The 27,049-nt window shown below is 37.9% G+C and overlaps 2 protein-coding genes across 2 annotated transcripts; both read left to right on the forward strand.

Moving 5' to 3' along the window:
• The first annotated feature begins 7,644 nt into the window (after nt 1-7,644).
• On the forward strand, nt 7,645-11,025 carry LOC149823376 (sugar transport protein MST4-like). The gene is made up of 4 exons (XM_090019939.1): nt 7,645-7,783; nt 7,892-8,211; nt 9,180-9,806; nt 10,570-11,025. The coding sequence occupies exons 1-4, from the start codon at nt 7,645-7,647 to the stop codon at nt 11,023-11,025; spliced, it is 1,542 nt and encodes a 513-aa protein (XP_089876065.1).
• A 7,690-nt stretch (nt 11,026-18,715) lies between these two features.
• On the forward strand, nt 18,716-22,108 carry LOC149823377 (sugar transport protein MST4-like). The gene is made up of 4 exons (XM_090019940.1): nt 18,716-18,854; nt 18,964-19,283; nt 20,263-20,889; nt 21,653-22,108. The coding sequence occupies exons 1-4, from the start codon at nt 18,716-18,718 to the stop codon at nt 22,106-22,108; spliced, it is 1,542 nt and encodes a 513-aa protein (XP_089876066.1).
• Nucleotides 22,109-27,049: the final 4,941 nt, after the last annotated feature.

Here is a 27,049-nt window from a genome sequence, read left to right on the forward strand (position 1 = left end):
GTTGCGTCTCTACTCACCAGAGATACCGTTGCTGTAACAAAACAGAAAGATAAAGCTGATCAACACGATGATAGTTTAACAGTGGTGGGTGGTGGAGGGGGGCGGGGGGTGATGTTGATCAAGAGCAAGAACGGTGGTGTTGGGAGGAGACTATGGGAGTGACAATTGTTGATGATACAAGATGATGATGTAATTGTAATGTATATGATGATGATAAAAGGATGGGCGATTTACAACTTGACACCTAAGTTTTCTACACCATTTAAAATGTCCTACATTTTGAATTGTTTTTTTAATACGCCTATGTTTTGAATTGCTACTAAATGCATTAAAGCTTTATTATAATTAACGCGGGCAGGTTATATGTTCCCCCCAAAAACACGCGTACAGTGCGTGTTTTAGAGTCCCCACTGAGCATTGTGTGGCGCTCAGTGGGGTGTACAGCAGAGCTGTACACCACCGTACATCCTGCAGGCTGATGTACGGTGGTGTACAATGCCCCCCGTACAGCCCACTAAGCGCCACGCGACGCTCAGTGTGGGAACCCCGGAACACGCACCGTAGCTACAGTGCGTGTTTCGGGGGTGCACACGCAACACCCTCTCCCAAAAAAGCATCAAGTACAGTTTTGGCATTAAATTTATAACGAAATCTTTTACATTATATTCTTTTGACATGGAACTCTCGTGGAGAACAACATCGTTTAATGGGTCTGCCCGCTGTTGTGGTAAACCCTGGGCAACACCCAAGCTCTTATGGAGCCCACCAGTTAAAGGCACCTGCATGCCCGGTGGGAGTCGAACCAAGGATGATGGGGTCATCACCTTCACCCTAAGCCCGGTGTCGCACGAGCGACCCAAGTGGGTGTTATTACAAACTCTCAAATATGACAATATGATTGCAAAGATTTTATTAGCCACTTTTTTTTGTTCTCATTCAAACTTTTTTTTTGGATTGACAAGTTAGGTTTAGGCTGCTTCCAACAACATTACAAATTGCATATTATAATTACATTTCAAATCTTATTTCATAAAGGAAACCAGTATGAAGGTTTATCCTTTCAAGCCTTATCAATGCCCAAAACCCCTAATTTAGTTTGTTGCCTTGGAACAGAGTTACATTCTTTAAGGATCCATTTGCAACAAAATTTATCTAGCTTAAAGAAAAGTTTCACTGAATTAAAATTAACCATATCCGACCAATATGAACAACATCATGTCTCATGGACTCCGCAACAACCTTTTGCTAAACGGAATCTATCAACTATTGACACCACTGAACCCCTGGTTGAAAACTGGCTCATTCAAATGGATTCAATTCAAAATCGGAATTGGCTGATTCCATGAATCATTTTGAAAATCGATGCAAGGCCAATCGTGGTATAGAAAACAATGATTTGGATAGATGGCTATGCAGGAATGCCTGAAGTTATGACATTACAAAAACACCCTTGCATTTGTTTTGGGATCTTCAAAGAATTGCTATAGTTTCAGGATGGATTCACATGGTCTTGGGCTCTAAATACTGGAATCAAAACCACAACCACCTCAACACCGTGTTTTAGAATTCAGAAATGTTTTGATTGGGTGGCTTTTGTTTTTTTTTTTCTTCTTCCTGGACCTAATAAAGATCATTTAATGCAAATTTGTAAATGAGAATAAAAAATGCGAAGGTAAGGACATTCACATCAGACATTTGTGAAGGCCGGCCATACATTTACGGACATACATACTAACTTTATATGTTTTTAGTTAAAGAAAGATTGTGCGTGGTGGTAATCCTAATTCAGAAAATACTGGTCTCGCAACTTTTTTGCCTATATATTTATTTAAATATGCCTAATCTAACCAAAAAATGTGTTCAATGCAATCTATTTGCTAGGAATTGACTTTTAGAATTTTTTTTTTGAATAACCTTGATGGTAATTACTTTTGGCACCATTCCATATTTTGACCGAAACTACAAAAATACGTCCAACATGGCCAATTCTTTAATCAAAATATGCCAAACATGACTGCTTAATTTTTTTCTAACAGTTACCATCTTATCGCCAAACAAATTAGATGCCTTGGTCATGTAATTATTGCCTGAAAAAATCAAGCACAAGGTAATTTTTGCCCCAAAAAATAAGGCACCATGTCAGTTGTCACCAGGAGAAATCAGGAACCAAGTTGTCTAAAAAATCAAATGCCTAAAATTTTAAGTGACAAAGGAAAAAAATATCAAGTAAACAGTAAATTGGTTATGTTCATTATATTTTTTAACTTTTTGTTAGCAATGGTATTTCAAATAAAAATGAAGGTCATCAACATTATTTCCCATTTTTTTAATAAAAATTATGATTTTATGAGTTTTAACGTTATTAAACTTTTAAACCATTGATTTTTTAGGCCTTATAAAAAACCTGTTCACATGTCACAATCAGATAATTCAAAACCCTATTTCTACTAAACAGACCAACAAGGTCACCTTTATAAGATGAATTAAAAAAAAAAGTACCAAAAGGTTGAAAATTAATGTTGTCTACACCTTTCTACCATTAGGAGCAAATATCACATTTTTTAAGAATTTTTTTTAGTGGCTGATCATGTGTGCGATTCAATGGTGGGGATTCGTCTCACAAGGCATTCAACATTACTGTCATCTCTCTCTTTATCAATCCAATAAATGAAGATCTACCATTGATCAAAATTGTGTATGTCCTTGGAAAGAACAAAAAAAAAACTCTCTATGCCAAATTTCACATGCCAAAAACAATTTTTGGCTTTGAACCATACATGTTTCTACGTTTCAGGGTGCAATAGGGACCATCCTTTGGATCAATATCAAGTCCACAAACTCCCTAGACCACAATGTAGCAATTGTTGCGGTCTTTCTAGTATGCCTCTTTGTGTTCTGCTTTGCTTGGTCTTGAGGCCCACTAGGTTGGCTCATACCCAACGAGTCCTTTCCCCCGAAAACAAGAGCAGCAGGTGACACCTTTGCAGTGAGCTCCAACATGCTCTTCACATTCATTATAGCCCTGGCCTTCCTTTCCATGATATGACAGATGCGTGCTGGGATATTCTACTTCTTTGCTGCTTGGATCATCGTCATGGGCCTCTTTGTGCTATTTTTTTAGCCGGAGACTAAAAGGTTTCCTATCGATGAGATGACTGAAAAGGTATGGAAACAACAATGGTATTGGAAGAGATACATGGTTGATGCGGATGTCAACTCTAAAGTGCACATAAAAGCTACTCACCTATGATGAGAGGAACACATAACAAGATACTTCGAAGGCACCATGAACAAGTTTTTTGGTTGCATCTCTACTATTAGTATTTTAGTACTTGAGATATTGTTGGTGGAATTAAAAAGAGAGATATGATAGTGCCACAATGGTGGTGATTTTGGTGGTGAGGAGAGAGTGTTGTGTCTTCACCCCCGAACACAAATTCGTGTGTTCGGGTGTGTATGCGGGAATATCTTGGGACCCACGATAATTCATATGCCAATGTTACCCATGATGATTTTATAATAAAATAACATATAAAAAAGATAAATTACATATAAAAAAGATAGATATGCGTTTGACAAAAATGTCTTCTCGTAATATAGATATGCATTTGATAGAAATGTCCTCCCATAAATAGCTTTGCACATTCCCGCGAGTCCAGGTTCTCGCCTTGGTTTTTAGCTTGTGTTACAACACATTGCCGCCTTCTCGTTCCTGCCTTGTGTTACAAAACATTCCCGGTTTCATTCCTACCTCATGGAGATAATTATAACTTGATCGACTGGTTCGATCATTGGTGGTCATCATAGGGGGATTTGTCGGCCATCTCTTTTTACAGTCTTCTCTTCTTCATTTTTGTTTGGCAGTATGAAAAAAAGCAATGAAGCACAAACATTCCAACAAGTGCCATTAGGGCATCGTGAGTAAATTTTCATGTCATCATGCTGTTATTGAAGAACGTATGTCATCGTGAGTGCCATTAAGACGTTGTATTGTTATTGGAGGTGGATGTTGGCTTTTCGAGGGTTGGAAAATTGAAGATATTTGTAAGATGCTGGGACTTGTTGATAAGAATGCTTGGTTACAGATGCAAGAGAGGGCCTCTATCCCATTCGGCATCGTCCATTCACTCAGTATATACAATATAACGTAAATCGTGGTTGTAGTAACATGTTACCGATTTGTGAGATATTGTTTTGTTTATTAATATCGATTTGTAAGCTATTATGCTGAATTGTCATATTGACTTGTAATATATTATACAATATTTATATCGATTTGCAAGATATTTTGTGTTTTCTAGTATTGATTTATAAGATAATTGTAGCATTATTTTAAAACGTCTGCATGTGGAATTCACATTATTGCGCACTTGCGGTGGCGATTTGTGTATTCAAATCGCTGCTCATTTAACGATTTCTTTTGAAATCACTTTACAACGTCGTAGATACAATCAAATTGCTATCACGCGAATCACTATCATCAATACACATATACGCTAAATCGTTTCTTTTATTGGCATGGTAAATAACTCTATGCATAGTATAAAAAAATAACAAATCGCTGTTGCTTTTATACTATGATTCATTTAATCGTTTCTTTGACTTGCTTAACTAATCAATATTCGTTGTTATATGCACTTTGAATAAATCATAGTAACCACGTGCGCTGGATAATAACAATTGATGTCTTGTTTATGACAGTGGTGAGCTTTTCATTTAGTTGTAGTAAAGATGATGCATCTCAATCATTGGAAAGTTATGGAGAAGTCAACATCTGTACTAATGATGCACCTATAGAAGTGAACCATAATCATCTATAATCATTTGCACCATACCGAAGCAAGCACATATATTTTGCATCATAGACAAGGAGTGATGCTGATGACCATCTATTTGATCTATTCCTACCGCCAGACCCTCCATCGTTTGCAAACCATCTTTCGCAGTTGAAAAAATATCTCCCTAATCTTCGATATACTTCATGACAAATATGTTTCAGTCGTGCGGGTCCATCAACTCTGCCTGTAGAAACATATCGATGATGATGAGATCCCATACATTCTGCAGCTTCATCAGCTCTGCTTCGAAGCTTTCTGCACTAGCAAGCTAGATTTCATGCGCACCTGAAATGCATTCAAAGCACATCACTATTTGGACGTGGGGGTGATGTTGATGATGATGTTTGTTTTCTTTGATGATGATTGTCATGTATTGTATCTAAGCCAAACCATTTGTCAGGATGTATTGTAACTAAATACCCATATTTTTTGTAAATGAATATGGTTGTAAATCACGTCGATTTGTATTTATAAAGTTATCGCGATAACGATATGTCTTTATTTGTCTTTGTGAACAATATCGATATGTAATATCACGATTTACTTATATCGATTTGCAACTGTTACTAAAATATTGTTTTAGTATAAAACTTAAATCAGTATTAAGTTGTAAAAGGATTTATATTTATGAAGTTACCTCGATTTGTACTTTACTAATCTAAACATCATGTCGATTTATTTATTGTTTTTCTTTTCTGCCTTTTATGAATCAATTATTGTGTAAATCGTGATAGAACTTATCGTTCATATAGACAAAGCTCGTAAAAGAAAATCGCGATAGGACAAATCATTCTTGCTTTATGTCCGTGGCTGTATAAATCATGATAGAACACTTCTTCTATAAAAAATAAATCGCGATTTGTTATAGAAAGAATTATATAATTATAGAATGTTACGTTACAACAAAGAATTATAACTGATTGCAAGCCAATCGATATCAAGCAAATAGCAATAGGACATGACCTTCATACGTACAAATCGCGATAGGAAGACAAAGCTCTTGAAAGCAAATCATAATTTACAAAGTACACAACGCTAAATACTTCTTCAGTTTTTATTTATGAAGGCCGAACATTACAACGATTTATTCAATGGCACTTGGTTTAGTGAAACTCATATATCTTAAAAAATCAAATTCTTTCTATTTTATTTAGAAAATCCGATTTTATGGCATGTTTCGGGTCAAGATTCAACACTTCTAGATCAGATCCCTTAGATTGGGATCCATTTGAAGTTCAAATTTTTGGTCACTCGAATCATACCATGAGGAGCAACTATCACATTTTTTGAGTTTTTTTTTCCGTGGTTGATCCTGTGTGTGTTCATGGGCTGGGGATTCGTCTGACAAGGCATTCAACTTTGCTCTCATCTCTCTCTCTCTCTCTCTCTATATATATATATATATATATATAAATGACTTTTTTTCAGCCTTTAATATAGAAAGCACTGTGGGACGCCGCAATGTGCAATGTTTTTTATATACTTTTTTATGCGTAAACAAATTTGCCACTTAATCTAAGGAGGACGGAGCACCTCCTGGTGGTTCAAGGGCCAGATGTCAAACCCTGTCTTTCAAAAGAATTTTGGGAGACTTGGCGATCCCAGGATAAAATCACTATCATTTGATCCAAAACCGCAAGGATGGCAGTCGGTCGTGAGTGGAATGTTTCATCGAAAGAAATCCTTGAGTGGTACTAATCCAACATGTTTACCAGAACCGGCCGATGCGTACCATTTTGGCAAAAAATCGATAGGGTACTGACCTGAATCGGGTATTTTTGAATAAATGAAAATATATAAATTTATTTTTTAATATTATTGTAATACTATTTTAATGGTTTTAACACAAAATAAATTTTTTTTTCTGTTTTTTAACTGATTCAGAATGACTCACTCAAGAATCCGTATCGGCCGATTCACCTGAATAGTTGGCCAAGCTATTCAGATTCGATACCAATACTAACATGATCGGATATGAATTTCCCTTGGTTCCCGAAGGCACACAGAGCACATCTGGTCGCATGTTGATTGGACAATCTTTACAGGTGGTACCAGAAAGCTACCTATCAGTCGACAAAATCACTTACTAAAGATACCAATGTATCAAATTTTATTCAATATCCAACCGATCTACTCTCTTTAGTTAGATTTGTAGTGCGAATTTTGCTACCGAATCTGACAGATATCTAGATTTTGAGGGACATCCATATCCACTTATTACATGTAAACATTGGGATATATTATGAGCCTTCAAATATTAATCAGACTTTGACTCCGATTAGCCTATATTTGGTAATTAGTAGGATATCATAATCACCATATCCAGTCCAAGTCTGAACTATATACGTCCCTAACACCGAATGACATTGTCATTCAAATCAAATTACCGAAAAACTAAAAAAGTGCAGCACAGATAAAGGATAAGACAAACCAACAATAGTTACAAGTGGGTATTGAAAACACTGTAAAGTCTGTACTATCAAACCTTTAGATTGGTGGTGTTCTGGATAAATTATTGATGCTTGGGGTTGGATCTTCATTGACCTCTCTTGTTTATGAAACTAATGAATCTATTATTGGCAAAGTGACAGCAAATGGCAAGATTCATCCAGAAAAAACATCACATTGACACTATTAATAGAGTCCCAGTTGGTAATCCCAATCCTATATTATCTATATAATGATAAGAGTAATCTCCACCGCCATTATGATATAATATTGAGCCATTCTTACTTCTGCCTTTGTCTTCTTCCTCATTCTCTTCTTTTTTCCAACCTCTCTCTCTCAAGAAAAGTAAAAGTAAGAAATGCCTGCAATAATAATAGACGGGCCAGGATCTGGCGGGTCAGTTGAGTTTGAGGCCAAGTTTACCTTCTATGTCTTCATATGCGGAATCATGTCAGCCTTTGGAGGTCTCATGTTTGGTTATGATATCGGAATTTCAGGTACCAACAAGTTTTTTTTTTGACATAAGTTCTTGTTTTTCAATCGCCAACGGCTTGGATAATCATGAAAAGACAGGATTGAGATCCTTCCATTTCTTGGTTTTGTAGGTGGGGTGACATCCATGGATGATTTCTTGATCAATTTTTTCCCAAAGGTCTATACCAGGAAGCATGAAGCAAAGGAGAACAACTACTGCAAATATGATAATCAATACCTTCAACTCTTCACGTCCTCCCTGTACGTGGCCGCCTTGGTCTCTACGTTCTTTGCTTCCTACATCTGCAGGAAGTATGGAAGGAGGCCCACCATGAGAGCAGCTTCATTCTTCTTCTTGGTTGGGGTTGTTCTCGATGCAGCTGCCATGAATCTCCCCGTGCTCATCATTGGAAGGATTTTTCTTGGAATTGGAGTTGGCTTTGCTAACAATGTACGTTGTTCATGCCCCCATTACTTTCCTTCGTGCCCATGTTTGTTCTTCTTATTATTGGTTATAATGGTTTTCTGCAAGTTGCCAACTAGTTGTCACCATTGTCACTTGAATTTTAGATTGGTCCATTAAGAGAGAGAGAGAGAGAGAGAGAGAGAGAGAGAGAGAGAGGATTTAATCACACGTATTTAGTTTCTTCTTGCACGAGCATAATCTTAGGCTGTTTGTGTTTGACTCATTAAGGATAAACCCCTGATCAAGCTCAGCTAGTGAGATCATCATGAGTTGACCTGAGCCTGAGCTCATTATGAGCTGATCAAGAGTTGGTTCGTTTCATAAATAAAAAGTTTGTTTTCTCAAGTCTTTTCTAAAAATTGATAATACATGTATAAAACATACAAAAGTTGTGTATGTATACATGTACGTATGTGTATAACATATAAATTATATAATATACAAAATGAGCCTACACGAGATGAGCCGAACTTCGCCTGCACATAGTAGAGTTGGATACCTGGATACCTAAAGAAGCTATCTTATAGCACAGCTCGCCGAGTCCAGTTCCTGAGCTGAGCTGACCTAAAAAGTGAGTTGCTAATCTTGTTTTCTAGCTCCATCACCTACTAATCTGGAAAAGACAACATAAGATTGTCTTTCCTATCCACTATGGAATACCTACATTTAGGTTTTCTTTTTAACCTTCTGTTTCCTTCTATGTTTTCTTCTGTTGATCATCTTCTCATACGGTTCGTTTGTTGTTTATATTTTTCTAACCTTTTTCCTTTTCTAAATTTTCACCACAAAATTTGTTGACTCTGTCAATTTTTATTACTCTGCCGTCTCTGTATTTGAGACAATTCTTTCTACCGTTGATCTGAATATATATATATATATATATATATATATTACTTTACCTTGAAAAAAAAAAAAAAACTTAAACCATGTCTGCCTTGGAAAAACAAAAACAGGCCGTGCCACTCTTTCTATCAGAGATTGCGCCAACCAGGATTCGTGGGGCCCTCAACATCCTCTTCCAGCTCATGATCACCATCGGTATCCTCATCGCCAACCTTGTCAACTACCGCACCACCACCATCCACCCTTGGGGCTGGCGCCTCTCTCTCGGTGGCGCCGGCATCCCCGCCATCCTCCTCGGTTTGGGCTCCCTCTTCATCGCCGAGACCCCCACCAGCCTCATCCAAAGGGGCCACTTTGATGAGGGCAAAGCCACTCTCGCCAAGATCAGGGGCACCGTCAACGTCGACGCCGAGTTCGCAGAGATCTGCCGCGCCTGCGAGGCCGCCAACCTCGTCAAGCATCCCTTCAGGAAGCTGGCCAACAGAAACAACAGGCCTCCTCTCGTGATAGCGATTCTGCTGCAGGTCTTCCAACAGTTCACCGGGATCAATGCCATCATGTTCTACGCGCCTGTCCTCTTCCAGACCATCGGCTTCAAGAATGATGCATCCTTGCTGTCGTCTGTCATTATTGGAACCATCAACGTTCTCTGCACGATGGTCTCAGTTATCTCGGTTGACAAGGTTGGCAGGAGGGGTTTGCTCCTAGAATCCATTGTTCAGATGCTAATCTCCCAGGTATGTAAACATGTGCTGCAATAATAACAATTAAAAACTTCACAAATGTGCACAACATACAAAAAAAACTTTTAAAGTACACATGAACAATGCCTATTTTTGGACAATATACAAAAAACTTGACAGCTAAAAAAGTAACGTTCTTATGTTGGAGAAACATGATATCAAATAAACCTTTTTCAAACACATCTACACGGTCAGATTGAGCCCACATATAGTTTGTACCTGTGATTTTCAGCTCATTACCTTCATTAGTGCCAAATACTTACCCTTCACAGACTTCTTTTTTCTTGTTTCATACTAATTTTTTTTCTAAAGCCCCTTTAGATGCACTTCATTATTAAATACCTGTGGGTTTGCTTGTTCTATAATGGAGGAGGGAGGACCAGGTGAAATGCGTTTGCAGCCGCACCTAATCACCCACCATCTTTGGGATACAGCATGTCAGCTGTGGGGCCCAACAACAAATGGTGGTTCATCAGGTGCAGCCGCACACTTAAAGTGTGCAATGTGACATTGCACCTGATCTCAATTCATGACCTTGGAGCTACATAGGATGATGTCATGTTTTGCTTTTCTTTTTTTTTAAAGATTTTCTAGATAAAAGAGTTCTCACACAACCAATCCAATAAATGAAGATCTACCATCGATCAAAATTGTGTATGTCCTTGGAAAGAATAAAAAAAAAACTCTCTATGCCAATTTTCTCATGCCAAAGACTCTCAATTTTTGTTCTTGAACCATACATGTTTCTGCCTTGCAGGGTGCAATAGGGACCATCCTTTGGATCAATCTCAAGTCTACAAACTCCCTAGACCACAATGTAGCAATTGCTGTGGTCTTTCTAGTATGCCTCTTTGTGTCCTGCTTTGCTTGGTCATGGGGCCCACTAGGTTGGCTCATACCCAGCGAGACCTTCCCACTGGAAACAAGAGCAGCAGGTTACTCCTTTGCAGTGAGCTCCAACATGCTCTTCACATTCATTATAGCTCAGGCCTTCCTTTCCATGATGTGCCACATGCGTGCTGGGATATTCTTCTTCTTCGCTGCTTGGATCATCGTCATGGGCCTCTTTGTGTTGTTCTTTTTGCCGGAGACTAAAGGCATCCCTATCGATGAGATGACTGAAAAGGTATGGAAACAACATTGGTATTGGAAGAGATACATGGATGATGAGGATGCCAACTCTAAAGCGCACGTAAAAGCTACTCACCTTTGATGAGAGGAATACATAAAAAAATACTTGCATGGAAGGCAACGCGAACAAGCTTTTCTGTTGCGTCTCTACTCACCAGAGATACCGTTGCTGTAACAAAACAGAAAGATAAAGCTGATCAACACGATGATAGTTTAACAGTGGTGGGTGGTGGAGGGGGGCGGGGGGTGATGTTGATCAAGAGCAAGAACGGTGGTGTTGGGAGGAGACGATGGGAGTGACAATTGTTGATGATACAAGATGATGATGTAATTGTAATGTATATGATGATGATAAAAGGATGGGCGATTTACAACTTGACACCTAAGTTTTCTACACCATTTAAAATGTCCTACATTTTGAATTGTTTTTTTAATACGCCTATGTTTTGAATTGCTACTAAATGCATTAAAGCTTTATTATAATTAACGCGGGCAGGTTATATGTTCCCCCCAAAAACACGCCTACAGTGCGTGTTTTAGAGTCCCCACTGAGCATTGTGTGGCGCTCAGTGGGGTGTACAGCAGAGCTGTACACCACCGTACATCCTGCAGGCTGATGTACGGTGGTGTACAATGCCCCCGTACAGCCCACTAAGCGCCACGCGACGCTCAGTGTGGGAACCCCGGAACATGCACCGTAGCTACAGTTTGTGTTTCGGGGGTGCACACGCAACACCCTCTCCCAAAAAAGCATCAAGTACAGTTTTGGCATTAAATTTATAACGAAATCTTTTACATTGTATTCTTTTGACATGGAACCCTCGTGGAGAACAACATCGTTTAATGGGTCTGCCCGCTGTTGTGGTAAACCCTGGGCAACACCCAAGCTCTTATGGAGCCCACCAGTTAAAAGCACCTGCATGCCCGGTCGGAATCGAACCAAGGATGATGGGGTCATCACCTTCACCCTAAGCCCGGTGTCGCATGGGCGACCCAAGTGGGTGTTATTACAAAATCTCAAATATGACAATATGATTGCAAAGATTTTAGTAGCCACTTTTTTTTGTTCTCATTCAAACTTTTTTTTTTGGATTGACAAGTTAGGTTTAGGCTGCTTCCAACAACATTACAAATTGCATATTATAATTACATTTCAAATCTTATTTCATAAAGGAAACCAGTATGAAGGTTTATCCTTTCAAGCCTTATCAATGCCCAAAACCCTTAATTTAGTTTGTTGCCTTGGAACATAGTTACATTCTTTAAGGATCCATTTGCAACAAAATTTATCTAGCTTAAAGAAAAGTTTCACTGAATTAAAATTAACCATATCCGAACAATATGAACAACATCATGTCTCATGGACTCCACAACCACCTTTTGCTAAACGGAATCTATCAACTATTGACACCACTGAACCCCTGGTTGAAAACTGGCTCATTCAAATGGATTCAATTCAAAATCGGAATTGGCTGATTCCATGAATCATTTTGAAAATCGATGCAAGGCCAATCGTGGTATAGAAAACAATGATTTGGATAGAGGACTATGCAGGAATGCCTGAAGTTATGACATTACAAAAACACCCTTGCATTTGTTTTGGGATCTTCAAAGAATTGCTATAGTTTCAGGATGGATTCACATGGTCTTGGGCTCTAAATACTGGAATCAAAACCACAACCACCTCAACATCGTGTTTCAGAATTCAGAAATGTTTTGATTGGGTGGTTTTTTTTTTTCTTCTTCTTCCTAGACCTAATAAAGATCATTTAATGCAAATTTGTAAATGAGAATAAAAAATGCGAAGGTAACGACATTCACATCAGACATTTGTGAAGGCCGGCCATACATTTACGGACATACATACTAACTTTATAAGTTTTTAGTTAAAGAAAGATTGTGCGTGGTGGTAATCCTAATTCAAGAAATTCCTGGTCTCGCAACTTTTTTGCCTATATATTTATTTAAATATGCCTAATCTAACCAAAAAATGTGTTCAATGCAATCTATTTGCTAGGAATTGACTTTTAGAATTTTTTTTTTTGAATAACCTTGATGGTAATTACTTTTGGCACCATTCCTTATTTTGTCCGAAACTACAAAAATACGTCCAACATGGCCAATTCTTTAATCAAAATATGCCAAACATGACTGCTTAATTTTTTTCTAACAGTTACCATCTTATCGCCAAACAAATTAGATGCCTTGGTCATGTAATTATTGCCTGAAAAAATCAAGCACAAGGTAATTTTTGCCCCAAAAAATAAGGCACCATGTCAGTTGTCACCAGGAGAAATCAGGAACCAAGTTGTCTAAAAAATCAAATGCCTAAAATTTTAAGTGACAAAGGAAAAAAATATCAAGTAAACAGTAAATTGGTTATGTTCATTATATTTTTTAACTTTTTGTTAGCAATGGTATTTCAAATAAAAATGAAGGTCATCAACATCATTTCCCATTTTTTTAATGAAAATTATGATTTTATGAGTTTTAACGTTATTAAACTTTTAAACCATTGATTTTTTAGGCCTTATAAAAAACCTGTTCACATGTCACAATCAGATAATTCAAAACCCTATTTCTACTAAACAGACCAACAAGGTCACCTTTATAAGATGAATTAAAAAAAAAAGTACCAAAAGGTTGAAAATTAATGTTGTCCACACCTTTCTACCATTAGGAGGAACTATCACATTTTTTGAGAATTTTTTTTAGTGGCTGATCATGTGTGCAATTCATTGCCGGGGATTCGTCTCACAAGGCATTCAACATTACTGTCATCTCTCTCTTTATCAATCCAATAAATGAAGATCTACCATTGATCAAAATTGTGTATGTCCTTGGAAAGAACAAAAAAAAACTCTCTATGCCAAATTTCACATGCCAAAAACAATTTTTGGCTTTGAACCATACATGTTTCTACGTTTCAGGGTGCAATAGGGACCATCCTTTGGATCAATATGAAGTCCACAAACTCCCTAGACCACAATGTAGCAATCGTTGCGGTCTTTCTAGTATGCCTCTTTGTGTCCTGCTTTGCTTGGTCTTGAGGCCCACTAGGTTGGCTCATACCCAACGAGTCCTTTCCGCCGAAAACAAGAGCAGCAGGTGACACCTTTGCAGTGAGCTCCAACATGCTCTTCACATTCGTTATAGCCCTGGCCTTCCTTTCCATGATATGACAGATGCGTGCTGGGATATTCTACTTCTTTGCTGCTTGGATCATCGTCATGGGCCTCTTTGTGCTATTTTTTTAGCCGGAGACTAAAAGGTTTCCTATCGATGAGATGACTGAAAAGGTATGGAAACAACAATGGTATTGGAAGAGATACATGGTTGATCCGGATGTCAACTCTAAAGTGCACATAAAAGCTACTCACCTATGATGAGAGGAACACATAACAAGATACTTCGAAGGCACCATGAACAAGTTTTTTGGTTGCATCTCTACTATTAGTATTTTAGTACTTGAGATATTGTTGGTGGAATTAAAAAGAAAGATATGATAGTGCCACAATGGTGGTCATTTTGGTGGTGAGGAGAGAGTGTTGTGTCTTCACCCCCGAACACAAATTCGTGTGTTCGGGTGTGTATGCGGGAATATCTTGGGACCCACGATAATTCATATGCCAATGTTACCCATGATGATTTTATAATAAAATAACATATAAAAAAGATAAATTACATATAAAAAAGATAGATATGCGTTTGACAAAAATGTCTTCTCGTAATATAGATATGCATTCGATAGAAATGTCCTCCCATAAATAGCTTTGCACATTCCCGCGAGTCCAGGTTCTCGCCTTGGTTTTTAGCTTGTGTTACAACACATTGCCGCCTTCTCGTTCCTGCCTTGTGTTACAAAACATTCCCGGTTTCATTCCTACCTCATGGAGATAATTATAACTTGATCGACTGGTTCGATCATTGGTGGGCATCATAGGGGGATTTGTCGGCCATCTCTTTTTACAGTCTTCTCTTCTTCATTTTTGTTTGGCAGTATGAAAAAAAGCAATGAAGCACAAACATTCCAACAAGTGCCATTAGGGCATCGTGAGTAAATTTTCATGTCATCATGCTGTTATTGAAGAACGTATGTCATCGTGAGTGCCATTAAGACGTTGTATTGTTATTGGAGGTGGATGTTGGCTTTTCGAGGGTTGGAAAATTGAAGATATTTGTAAGATGCTGGGACTTGTTGATAAGAATGCTTGGTTACAGATGCAAGAGAGGGCCTCTATCCCATTCGACATCGTCCATTCACTCAGTATATACAATATAACGTAAATCGTGGTTGTAGTAACATGTTACCGATTTGTGAGATATTGTTTTGTTTATTAATATCGATTTGTAAGCTATTATGCTGAATTGTCATATTGACTTGTAATATATTATACAATATTTATATCGATTTGCAAGATATTTTGTGTTTTCTAGTATTGATTTATAAGATAATTGTAGCATTATTTTAAAACGTCTGCATGTGGAATTCACATTATTGCGCACTTGCGGTGGCGATTTGTGTATTCAAATCGCTGCTCATTTAACGATTTCTTTTGAAATCACTTTACAACGTCGTAGATACAATCAAATTGCTATCACGCGAATCACTATCATCAATACACATATACGCTAAATCGTTTCTTTTATTGGCATGGTAAATAACTCTATGCATAGTATAAAAAAATAACAAATCGCTGTTGCTTTTATACTATGATTCATTTAATCGTTTCTTTGACTTGCTTAACTAATCAATATTCGTTGTTATATGCACTTTGAATAAATCATAGTAACCACGTGCGCTGGATAATAACAATTGATGTCTTGTTTATGACAGTGGTGAGCTTTTCATTTAGTTGTAATAAAGATGATGCATCTCAATCATTGGAAAGTTATGGAGAAGTCAACATCTGTACTAATGATGCACCTATAGAAGTGAACCATAATCATCTATAATCATTTGCACCATACCGAAGCAAGCACATATATTTTGCATCATAGACAAGGAGTGATGCTGATGACCATCTATTTGATCTATTCCTACCGCCAGACCCTCCATCGTTTGCAAACCATCTTTCGCAGTTGAAAAAATATCTCCCTAATCTTCGATATACTTCATGACAAATATGTTTCAGTCGTGCGGGTCCATCAACTCTGCCTGTAGAAACATATCGATGATGATGAGATCCCATACATTCTGCAGCTTCATCAGCTCTGCTTCGAAGCTTTCTGCACTAGCAAGCTAGATTTCATGCGCACCTGAAATGCATTCAAAGCACATCACTATTTGGACGTGGGGGTGATGTTGATGATGATGTTTGTTTTCTTTGATGATGATCGTCATGTATTGTATCTAAGCCAAACCATTTGTCAGGATGTATTGTAACTAAATACCCATATTTTTTGTAAATGAATATGGTTGTAAATCACGTCGATTTGTATTTATAAAGTTATCGCGATAACGATATGTCTTTATTTGTCTTTGTGAACAATATCGATATGTAATATCGCGATTTACTTATATCGATTTGCAACTGTTACTAAAATATTGTTTTAGTATAAAACTTAAATCAGTATTAAGTTGTAAAAGGATTTATATTTATGAAGTTACCTCGATTTGTACTTTACTAAGTCTAAACATCATGTCGATTTATTTATTGTTTTTTTTTTTCTGCCTTTTATGGATCAATTATTGTGTAAATCGTGATAGAACTTATCGTTCATATAGACAAAGCTCGTAAAAGAAAATCGCGATAGGACAAATCATTCTTGCTTTATGTCCGTGGCTGTATAAATCATGATAGAACACTTCTTCTATAAAAAATAAATCACGATTTGTTATAGAAAGAATTATATAATTATAGAATGTTACGTTACAACAAAGAATTATAACTGATTGCAAGCCAATCGATATCAAGCAAATAGCAATAGGACATGGCCTTCATACGTACAAATCGCGATAGGAAGACAAAGCTCTTGAAAGCAAATCATAATTTACAAAGTACACAACGCTAAATACTTCTTCAGTTTTTATTTATGAAGGCCGAACATTACAACGATTTATTCAATGGCACTTGGTTTAGTGAAACTCATATATCTTAAAAAATCAAATTCTTTCTATTTTATTTAGAAAATCCGATTTTATGGCATGTTTCGGGTCAAGATTCAACACTTCTAGATAAGATCCCTTAGATTGGGATCCATTTGAAGTTCAAATTTTTGGTCACTCGAATCATACCATGAGGAGCAACTATCACATTTTTTGAGTGTTTTTTTCGTGGTTGATCCTGTGTGTGTTCATGGGCTGGGGATTCGTCTGACAAGGCATTCAACTTTGCTCTCATCTCTCTCTCTCTCTATATATATATATATATATATAAATTACTTTTTTTCAGCCTTTAATATTGAAAGCACTGTGGGACGCCGCAATGTGCATTGTTTTTTATATACTTTTTTATGCGTAAACAAATTTGCCACTTAATCTAAGGAGGACGGAGCACCTCCTGGTGGTTCAAGGGCCAGATGTCAAACCCTGTCTTTCAAAAGAATTTTGGGAGACTTGGCGATCCCAGGATAAAATCACTATCATTTGATCCAAAACCGCAAGGATGGCAGTCGGTCGTGAGTGGAATGTTTCATCGAAAGAAATCCTTGAGTGGTACTAATCCAACATGTTTACCAGAACCGGCCGATGCATACCGTTTTGGCAAAAAATCGATAGGGTACTGACCTGAATCGGCTATTTTTGAATAAATGAAAATATATAAATTTATTTTTTAATATTATTGTAATACTATTTTAATGGTTTTAACACAAATTAAAATTTTTTTCTGTTTTTTAACTGATTCAGAATGACTCACTCAAGAATCCGTATCGGCCGATTCACCTGAATAGTTGGCCAAGCTATTCAGATTCGATACCAATACTAACATGATCGGATATGAATTTCCCTTGGTTCCCGAAGGCACACAGAGCACATCTGGTCGCATGTTGATTGGACAATCTTTACAGGTGGTACCAGAAAGCTACCTATCAGTCGACAAAATCACTTACTAAAGATACCAATGTATCAAATTTTATTCAATATCCAACCGATCTACTCTCTTTAGTTAGATTTGTAGTGCGAATTTTGCTACCGAATCTGACAGATATCTAGATTTTGAGGGACATCCATATCCACTTATTACATGTAAACATTGGGATATATTATGAGCCTTCAAATATTAATCAGACTTTGACTCCGATTAGCCTATATTTGGTAATTAGTAGGATATCATAATCACCATATCCAGTCCAAGTCTGAACTATATACGTCCCTAACACCGAATGACATTGTCATTCAAATCAAATTACCGAAAAACTAAAAAAGTGCAGCACAGATAAAGGATAAGACAAACCAACAATAGTTACAAGTGGGTATTGAAAACACTGTAAAGTCTGTACTATCAAACCTTTAGATTGGTGGTGTTCTGGATAAATTATTGATGCTTGGGGTTGGATCTTCATTGACCTCTCTTGTTTATGAAACTAATGAATCTATTATTGGCAAAGTGACAGCAAATGGCAAGATTCATCCAGAAAAAACATCACATTGACACTATTAATAGAGTCCCAGTTGGTAATCCCAATCCTATATTATCTATATAATGATAAGAGTAATCTCCACCGCCATTATGATATAATATTGAGCCATTCTTACTTCTGCCTTTGTCTTCTTCCTCATTCTCTTCTTTTTTCCAACCTCTCTCTCTCAAGAAAAGTAAAAGTAAGAAATGCCTGCAATAATAATAGACGGGCCAGGATCTGGCGGGTCAGTTGAGTTTGAGGCCAAGTTTACCTTCTATGTCTTCATATGCGGAATCATGTCAGCCTTTGGAGGTCTCATGTTTGGTTATGATATCGGAATTTCAGGTACCAACAAGTTTTTTTTTTTGACATAAGTTCTTGTTTTTCAATCGCCAACGGCTTGGATAATCATGAAAAGACAGGATTGAGATCCTTCCATTTCTTGGTTTTGTAGGTGGGGTGACATCCATGGATGATTTCTTGATCAATTTTTTCCCAAAGGTCTATACCAGGAAGCATGAAGCAAAGGAGAACAACTACTGCAAATATGATAATCAATACCTTCAACTCTTCACGTCCTCCCTGTACGTGGCCGCCTTGGTCTCTACGTTCTTTGCTTCCTACATCTGCAGGAAGTATGGAAGGAGGCCCACCATGAGAGCAGCTTCATTCTTCTTCTTGGTTGGGGTTGTTCTCGATGCAGCTGCCATGAATCTCCCCGTGCTCATCATTGGAAGGATTTTTCTTGGAATTGGAGTTGGCTTTGCTAACAATGTACGTTGTTCATGCCCCCATTACTTTCCTTCGTGCCCATGTTTGTTCTTCTTATTATTGGTTATAATGGTTTTCTGCAAGTTGCCAACTAGTTGTCACCATTGTCACTTGAATTTTAGATTGGTCCATTAAGAGAGAGAGAGAGAGAGAGAGAGAGAGAGAGAGAGAGAGAGAGAGGATTTAATCACACGTATTTAGTTTCTTCTTGCACGAGCATAATCTTAGGCTGTTTGTGTTTGACTCATTAAGGATAAACCCCTGATCAAGCTCAGCTAGTGAGATCATCATGAGTTGACCTGAGCCTGAGCTCATTATGAGCTGATCAAGAGTTGGTTCGTTTCATAAATAAAAAGTTTGTTTTCTCAAGTCTTTTCTAAAAATTGATAATACATGTATAAAACATACAAAAGTTGTGTATGTATACATGTACGTATGTGTATAACATATAAATTATATAATATACAAAATGAGCCTACACGAGATGAGCCGAACTTCGCCTGCACATAGTAGAGTTGGATACCTGGATACCTAAAGAAGCTATCTTATAGCACAGCTCGCCGAGTCCAGTTCCTGAGCTGAGCTGACCTAAAAAGTGAGTTGCTAATCTTGTTTTCTAGCTCCATCACCTACTAATCTGGAAAAGACAACATAAGATTGTCTTTCCTATCCACTATGGAATACCTACATTTAGGTTTTCTTTTTAACCTTCTGTTTCCTTCTATGTTTTCTTCTGTTGATCATCTTCTCATACGGTTCGTTTGTTGTTTATATTTTTCTAACCTTTTTCCTTTTCTAAATTTTCACCACAAAATTTGTTGACTCTGTCAATTTTTATTACTCTGCCGTCTCTGTATTTGAGACAATTCTTTCTACCGTTGATCTGATATATATATATATATATATATATATATATATATTACTTTACCTTGAAAAAAAAAAAAAAACTTAAACCATGTCTGCCTTGGAAAAACAAAAACAGGCCGTGCCACTCTTTCTATCAGAGATTGCGCCAACCAGGATTCGTGGGGCCCTCAACATCCTCTTCCAGCTCATGATCACCATCGGTATCCTCATCGCCAACCTTGTCAACTACCGCACCACCACCATCCACCCTTGGGGCTGGCGCCTCTCTCTCGGTGGCGCCGGCATCCCCGCCATCCTCCTCGGTTTGGGCTCCCTCTTCATCGCCGAGACCCCCACCAGCCTCATCCAAAGGGGCCACTTTGATGAGGGCAAAGCCACTCTCGCCAAGATCAGGGGCACCGTCAACGTCGACGCCGAGTTCGCAGAGATCTGCCGCGCCTGCGAGGCCGCCAACCTCGTCAAGCATCCCTTCAGGAAGCTGGCCAACAGAAACAACAGGCCTCCTCTCGTGATAGCGATTCTGCTGCAGGTCTTCCAACAGTTCACCGGGATCAATGCCATCATGTTCTACGCGCCTGTCCTCTTCCAGACCATCGGCTTCAAGAATGATGCATCCTTGCTGTCGTCTGTCATTATTGGAACCATCAACGTTCTCTGCACGATGGTCTCAGTTATCTCGGTTGACAAGGTTGGCAGGAGGGGTTTGCTCCTAGAATCCATTGTTCAGATGCTAATCTCCCAGGTATGTAAACATGTGCTGCAATAATAACAATTAAAAACTTCACAAATGTGCACAACATACAAAAAAAACTTTTAAAGTACACATGAACAATGCCTATTTTTGGACAATATACAAAAAACTTGACAGCTAAAAAAGTAACGTTCTTATGTTGGAGAAACATGATATCAAATAAACCTTTTTCAAACACATCTACACGGTCAGATTGAGCCCACATATAGTTTGTACCTGTGATTTTCAGCTCATTACCTTCATTAGTGCCAAATACTTACCCTTCACAGACTTCTTTTTTCTTGTTTCATACTAATTTTTTTTCTAAAGCCCCTTTAGATGCACTTCATTATTAAATACCTGTGGGTTTGCTTGTTCTATAATGGAGGAGGGAGGACCAGGTGAAATGAGTTTGCAGCCGCACCTAATCACCCACCATCTTTGGGATACAGCATGTCAGCTGTGGGGCCCAACAACAAATGGTGGTTCATCAGGTGCAGCCGCACACTTAAAGTGTGCAATGTGACATTGCACCTGATCTCAATTCATGACCTTGGAGCTACATAGGATGATGTCATGTTTTGCTTTTCTTTTTTTTTAAAGATTTTCTAGATAAAAGAGTTCTCACACAACCAATCCAATAAATGAAGATCTACCATCGATCAAAATTGTGTATGTCCTTGGAAAGAATAAAAAAAAAACTCTCTATGCCAATTTTCTCATGCCAAAGACTCTCAATTTTTGTTCTTGAACCATACATGTTTCTGCCTTGCAGGGTGCAATAGGGACCATCCTTTGGATCAATCTCAAGTCTACAAACTCCCTAGACCACAATGTAGCAATTGCTGTGGTCTTTCTAGTATGCCTCTTTGTGTCCTGCTTTGCTTGGTCATGGGGCCCACTAGGTTGGCTCATACCCAGCGAGACCTTCCCACTGGAAACAAGAGCAGCAGGTTACTCCTTTGCAGTGAGCTCCAACATGCTCTTCACATTCATTATAGCTCAGGCCTTCCTTTCCATGATGTGCCACATGCGTGCTGGGATATTCTTCTTCTTCGCTGCTTGGATCATCGTCATGGGCCTCTTTGTGTTGTTCTTTTTGCCGGAGACTAAAGGCATCCCTATCGATGAGATGACTGAAAAGGTATGGAAACAACATTGGTATTGGAAGAGATACATGGATGATGAGGATGCCAACTCTAAAGTGCACGTAAAAGCTACTCACCTTTGATGAGAGGAATACATAAAAAGATACTTGCATGGAAGGCACCGCGAACAAGCTTTTCTGTTGCATCCCTACTCACCAGAGATACCGTTGCTGTAACAAAACAGAAAGATAAAGCTGATCAACACGATGATAGTTTAACAGTGGTGGGTGGTGGAGGGGGGCGGGGGGTGATGTTGATCAAGAGCAAGAACGGTGGTGTTGGGAGGAGACTATGGGAGTGACAATTGTTGATGATACAAGATGATGATGTAATTGTAATGTATATGATGATGATAAAAGGATGGGCGATTTACAACTTGACACCTAAGTTTTCTACACCATTTAAAATGTCCTACATTTTGAATTGTTTTTTTAATACGCCTATGTTTTGAATTGCTACTAAATGCATTAAAGCTTTATTATAATTAACGCGGGCAGGTTATATGTTCCCCCCAAAAACACGCGTACAATGCGTGCTTTAGAGTCCCCACTGAGCATTGTGTGGCGCTCAGTGGGGTGTACCGCAGAGCTGTACACCACCGTACATCCTGCAGGCTGATGTACGGTGGTGTACAATGCCCCCGTACAACCCACTAAGCGCCACGCGACGCTCAGTGTGGGAACCCCGGAACACGCACCGTAGCTACAATGCGTGTTTCGGGGGTGCACACGCAACATCCTCTCCCAAAAAAGCATCAAGTACAGTTTTGGCATTAAATTTATAACGAAATCATTTACATTATATTCTTTTGACATGGAACCCTCGTGGAGAACAACATCGTTTAATGGGTCTGCCCGCTGTTGTGGTAAACCCTGGGCAACACCCAAGCTCTTATGGAGCCCACCAGTTAAAGGCACCTGCATGCCCGGTGGGAGTCGAACCAAGGATGATGGGGTCATCACCTTCACCCTAAGCCCGGTGTCGCACGAGCGACCCAAGTGGGTGTTATTACAAACTCTCAAATATGACAATATGATTGCAAAGATTTTATTAGCCACTTTTTTTTATTCTCATTCAAACTTTTTTTTTTGGATTGACAAGTTAGGTTTAGGCTGCTTCCAACAACATTACAAATTGCATATTATAATTACATTTCAAATCTTATTTCATAAAGGAAACCAGTATGAAGGTTTATCCTTTCAAGCCTTATCAATGCCCAAAACCCCTAATTTAGTTTGTTGCCTTGGAACACAGTTACATTCTTTAAGGATCCATTTGCAACAAAATTTATCTAGCTTAAAGAAAAGTTTCACTGAATTAAAATTAACCATATCCGACCAATATGAACAACATCATGTCTCATGGACTCCACAACCACCTTTTGCTAAACGGAATCTATCAACTATTGACACCACTGAACCCCTGGTTGAAAACTGGCTCATTCAAATGGATTCAATTCAAAATCGGAATTGGCTGATTCCATGAATCATTTTGAAAATCGATGCAAGGCCAATCGTGGTATAGAAAACAATGATTTGGATAGAGGGCTATGCAGGAATGCCTGAAGTTATGACATTACAAAAACACCCTTGCATTTGTTTTGGGATCTTCAAAGAATTGCTATAGTTTCAGGATGGATTCACATGGTCTTGGGCTCTAAATACTGGAATCAAAACCACAACCACCTCAACATCGTGTTTCAGAATTCAGAAATGTTTTGATTGGGTGGCTTTTTTTTTTTCTTCTTCTTCCTCGACCTAATAAAGATCATTTAATGCAAATTTGTAAATGAGAATAAAAAATGCGAAGGTAAGGACATTCACATCAGACATTTGTGAAGGCCGGCCATACATTTACGGACATACATACTAACTTTATAAGTTTTTAGTTAAAGAAAGATTGTGCGTGGTGGTAATCCTAATTCAAGAAATTCCTGGTCTCGCAACTTTTTTGCCTATATATTTATTTAAATATGCGTAATCTAACCAAAAAATGTGTTCAATGCAATCTATTTGCTAGGAATTGACTTTTAGAATTTTTTTTTTTGAATAACCTTGATGGTAATTACTTTTGGCACCATTCCTTATTTTGTCCGAAACTACAAAAATACGTCCAACATGGCCAATTCTTTAATCAAAATATGCCAAACATGACTGCTTAATTTTTTTCTAACAGTTACCATCTTATCGCCAAACAAATTAGATGCCTTGGTTATGTAATTATTGCCTGAAAAAATCAAGCACAAGGTAATTTTTGCCCCAAAAAATAAGGCACCATGTCAGTTGTCACCAGGAGAAATCAGGAACCAAGTTGTCTAAAAAATCAAATGCCTAAAATTTTTGAGTGACAAAGGAAAAAAATATCAAGTAAACAGTAAATTGGTTATGTTCATTATATTTTTTAACTTTTTGTTAGCAATGGTATTTCAAATAAAAATGAAGGTCATCAACATCATTTCCCATTTTTTTAATGAAAATTATGATTTTATGAGTTTTAACGTTATTAAACTTTTAAACCATTGATTTTTTAGGCCTTATAAAAAACCTGTTCACATGTCACAATCAGATAATTCAAAACCCTATTTCTACTAAACAGACCAACAAGGTCACCTTTATAAGATGAATTAAAAAAAAAAGTACCAAAAGGTTGAAAATTAATGTTGTCCACACCTTTCTACCATTAGGAGGAACTATCACATTTTTTGAGAATTTTTTTTAGTGGCTGATCATGTGTGCAATTCATTGCCGGGGATTCGTCTCACAAGGCATTCAACATTACTGTCATCTCTCTCTTTATCAATCCAATAAATGAAGATCTACCATTGATCAAAATTGTGTATGTCCTTGGAAAGAACAAAAAAAAACTCTCTATGCCAAATTTCACATGCCAAAAACAATTTTTGGCTTTGAACCATACATGTTTCTACGTTTCAGGGTGCAATAGGGACCATCCTTTGGATCAATATCAAGTCCACAAACTCCCTAGACCACAATGTAGCAATTGTTGCGGTCTTTCTAGTATGCCTCTTTGTGTCCTGCTTTGCTTGGTCTTGAGGCCCACTAGGTTGGCTCGTACCCAATGAGCCCTTTCCCCCGAAAACAAGAGCAACAGGTGACACCTTTGCAGTGAGCTCCAACATGCTCTTCACATTCATTATAGCCCTGGCCTTCCTTTCCATGATATGACAGATGCGTGCTGGGATATTCTACTTCTTTGCTGCTTGGATCATCGTCGTGGGCCTCTTTGTGCTATTGTTTTAGCCAGAGACTAAAAGGTTTCCTATCGATGAGATGACTGAAAAGGTATGGAAACAACAGTGGTATTGGAAGAGATACATGGTTGATGCGGATGTCAACTCTAAAGTGCACATAAAAGCTACTCACCTATGATGAGCGGAACACATAACAAGATACTTCAAAGGCACCGTGAACAAGTTTTTTGGTTGCATCTCTACTATTAGTATTTTAGTACTTGAGATATTGTTGGTGGAATTAAAAAGAAAGATATGATAGTGCCACAATGGTGGTGATTTTGGTGGTGAGGAGAGAGTGTTGTGTCTTCACCCCCGAACACAAATTCGTGTGTTCGGGTGTGTATGGGGGAATATATTGGGACCCACGATAATTCATATGCCAATGTTACCCATGATGATTTTATAATAAAATAACATATAAAAAAGATAAATTACATATAAAAAAGATAGATATGCGTTTGACAAAAATGTCTTCTCGTAATATAGATATGCATTTGATGGAAATGTCCTCCCATAAATAGCTTTGCACATTCCCGCGAGTCCAGGTTCTCGCCTTGGTTTTTAGCTTGTGTTACAACACATTGCCGCCTTCTCGTTCCTGCCTTGTGTTACAAAACATTCCTGGTTTCATTCCTACCTCATGAAGATAATTATAACTTGATCGACTGGTTCGATCATTGGTGGGCATCATAGGGGGATTTGTCGGCCATCTCTTTTTACAGTCTTCTCTTCTTCATTTTTGTTTGGCAGTATGAAAAAAAGCAATGAAGCACAAACATTCCAACAAGTGCCATTAAGGCATCGTGAGTAAATTTTCATGTCATCATGCTGTTATTGAAGAACGTATGTCATCGTGAGTGCCATTAAGACGTTGTATTGTTATTGGAGGTGGATGTTGGCTTTTCGACGGTTGGAAAATTGAAGATATTTGTAAGATGCTGGGACCTGTTGATAAGAATGTTTGGTTACAGATGCAAGAGAGGGCCTCTATCCCATCCGGCATCGTCCATTCACTCAGTATATGCAATATAACATAAATCGTGGTTGTAGTAACATGTTACCGATTTGTGAGATATTGTTTTGTTTTTTAATATCGATTTGTGAGCTATTATGCTGAATTGTCATATTGACTTGTAATATATTATACAATATGTATATCGATTTGCAAGATATTTTGTGTTTTCTAGTATTGATTTATAAGATAATTGTAGCATGATTTTAAAACGTCTGCATGTGGAATTCACATTATTGCGCACTTGCGGTGGCGATTTGTGTATTCAAATCGCTGCTCATTTAGCGATTTCTTTTGAAATCACTTTACAACGTCGTAGATACAATTAAATTGCTATCACGCGAATCACTATCATCAATACACATATACGCTAAATCGTTTCTTTTATTGGCATGGTAAATAACTCTATGCATAGTATAAAAAAATAACAAATCGCTGTTGCTTTTATACTATGATTCATTTAATCGTTTCTTTGACTTGCTTAACTAATCAATATTCGTTGTTATATGCACTTTGAATAAATCATAGTAACCACGTGCGCAGGATAGTAACAATTGATGTCTTGTTTAAGACAGTGGTGAGATTTTCGTTTAGTTGTAGTAAAGATGATGCATCTCAATCATTGGAAAGTTATGGAGAAGTCAACATCTGTACTAATGATGCACCTATAGAAGTGAACCATAATCATCTATAATCATTTGCACCATAGCGAAGCAAGCACATATATTTTGCATCATAGACGAGGAGTGATGCTGATGA

This window comes from Nuphar pumila, chromosome 10, assembly GCF_984573655.1.
Source record: "Nuphar pumila chromosome 10, dmNupPumi1.hap1.1, whole genome shotgun sequence".
Taxonomy (NCBI): domain Eukaryota; kingdom Viridiplantae; phylum Streptophyta; class Magnoliopsida; order Nymphaeales; family Nymphaeaceae; genus Nuphar; species Nuphar pumila.

Coding starts and splice junctions, on each gene's coding strand:
- LOC149823376 (XM_090019939.1), top strand. CDS start 7,645: ATGCCTGCAATAATAATAGACGGGCCAGGATCTGGCGGGTCAGTTGAG. Junction 7,784..7,891: donor TTATGATATCGGAATTTCAG/GTACCAACAAGT, acceptor TTGGTTTTGTAG/GTGGGGTGACATCCATGGAT. Junction 9,807..10,569: donor TTCAGATGCTAATCTCCCAG/GTATGTAAACAT, acceptor TCTGCCTTGCAG/GGTGCAATAGGGACCATCCT.
- LOC149823377 (XM_090019940.1), top strand. CDS start 18,716: ATGCCTGCAATAATAATAGACGGGCCAGGATCTGGCGGGTCAGTTGAG. Junction 18,855..18,963: donor TTATGATATCGGAATTTCAG/GTACCAACAAGT, acceptor TTGGTTTTGTAG/GTGGGGTGACATCCATGGAT. Junction 20,890..21,652: donor TTCAGATGCTAATCTCCCAG/GTATGTAAACAT, acceptor TCTGCCTTGCAG/GGTGCAATAGGGACCATCCT.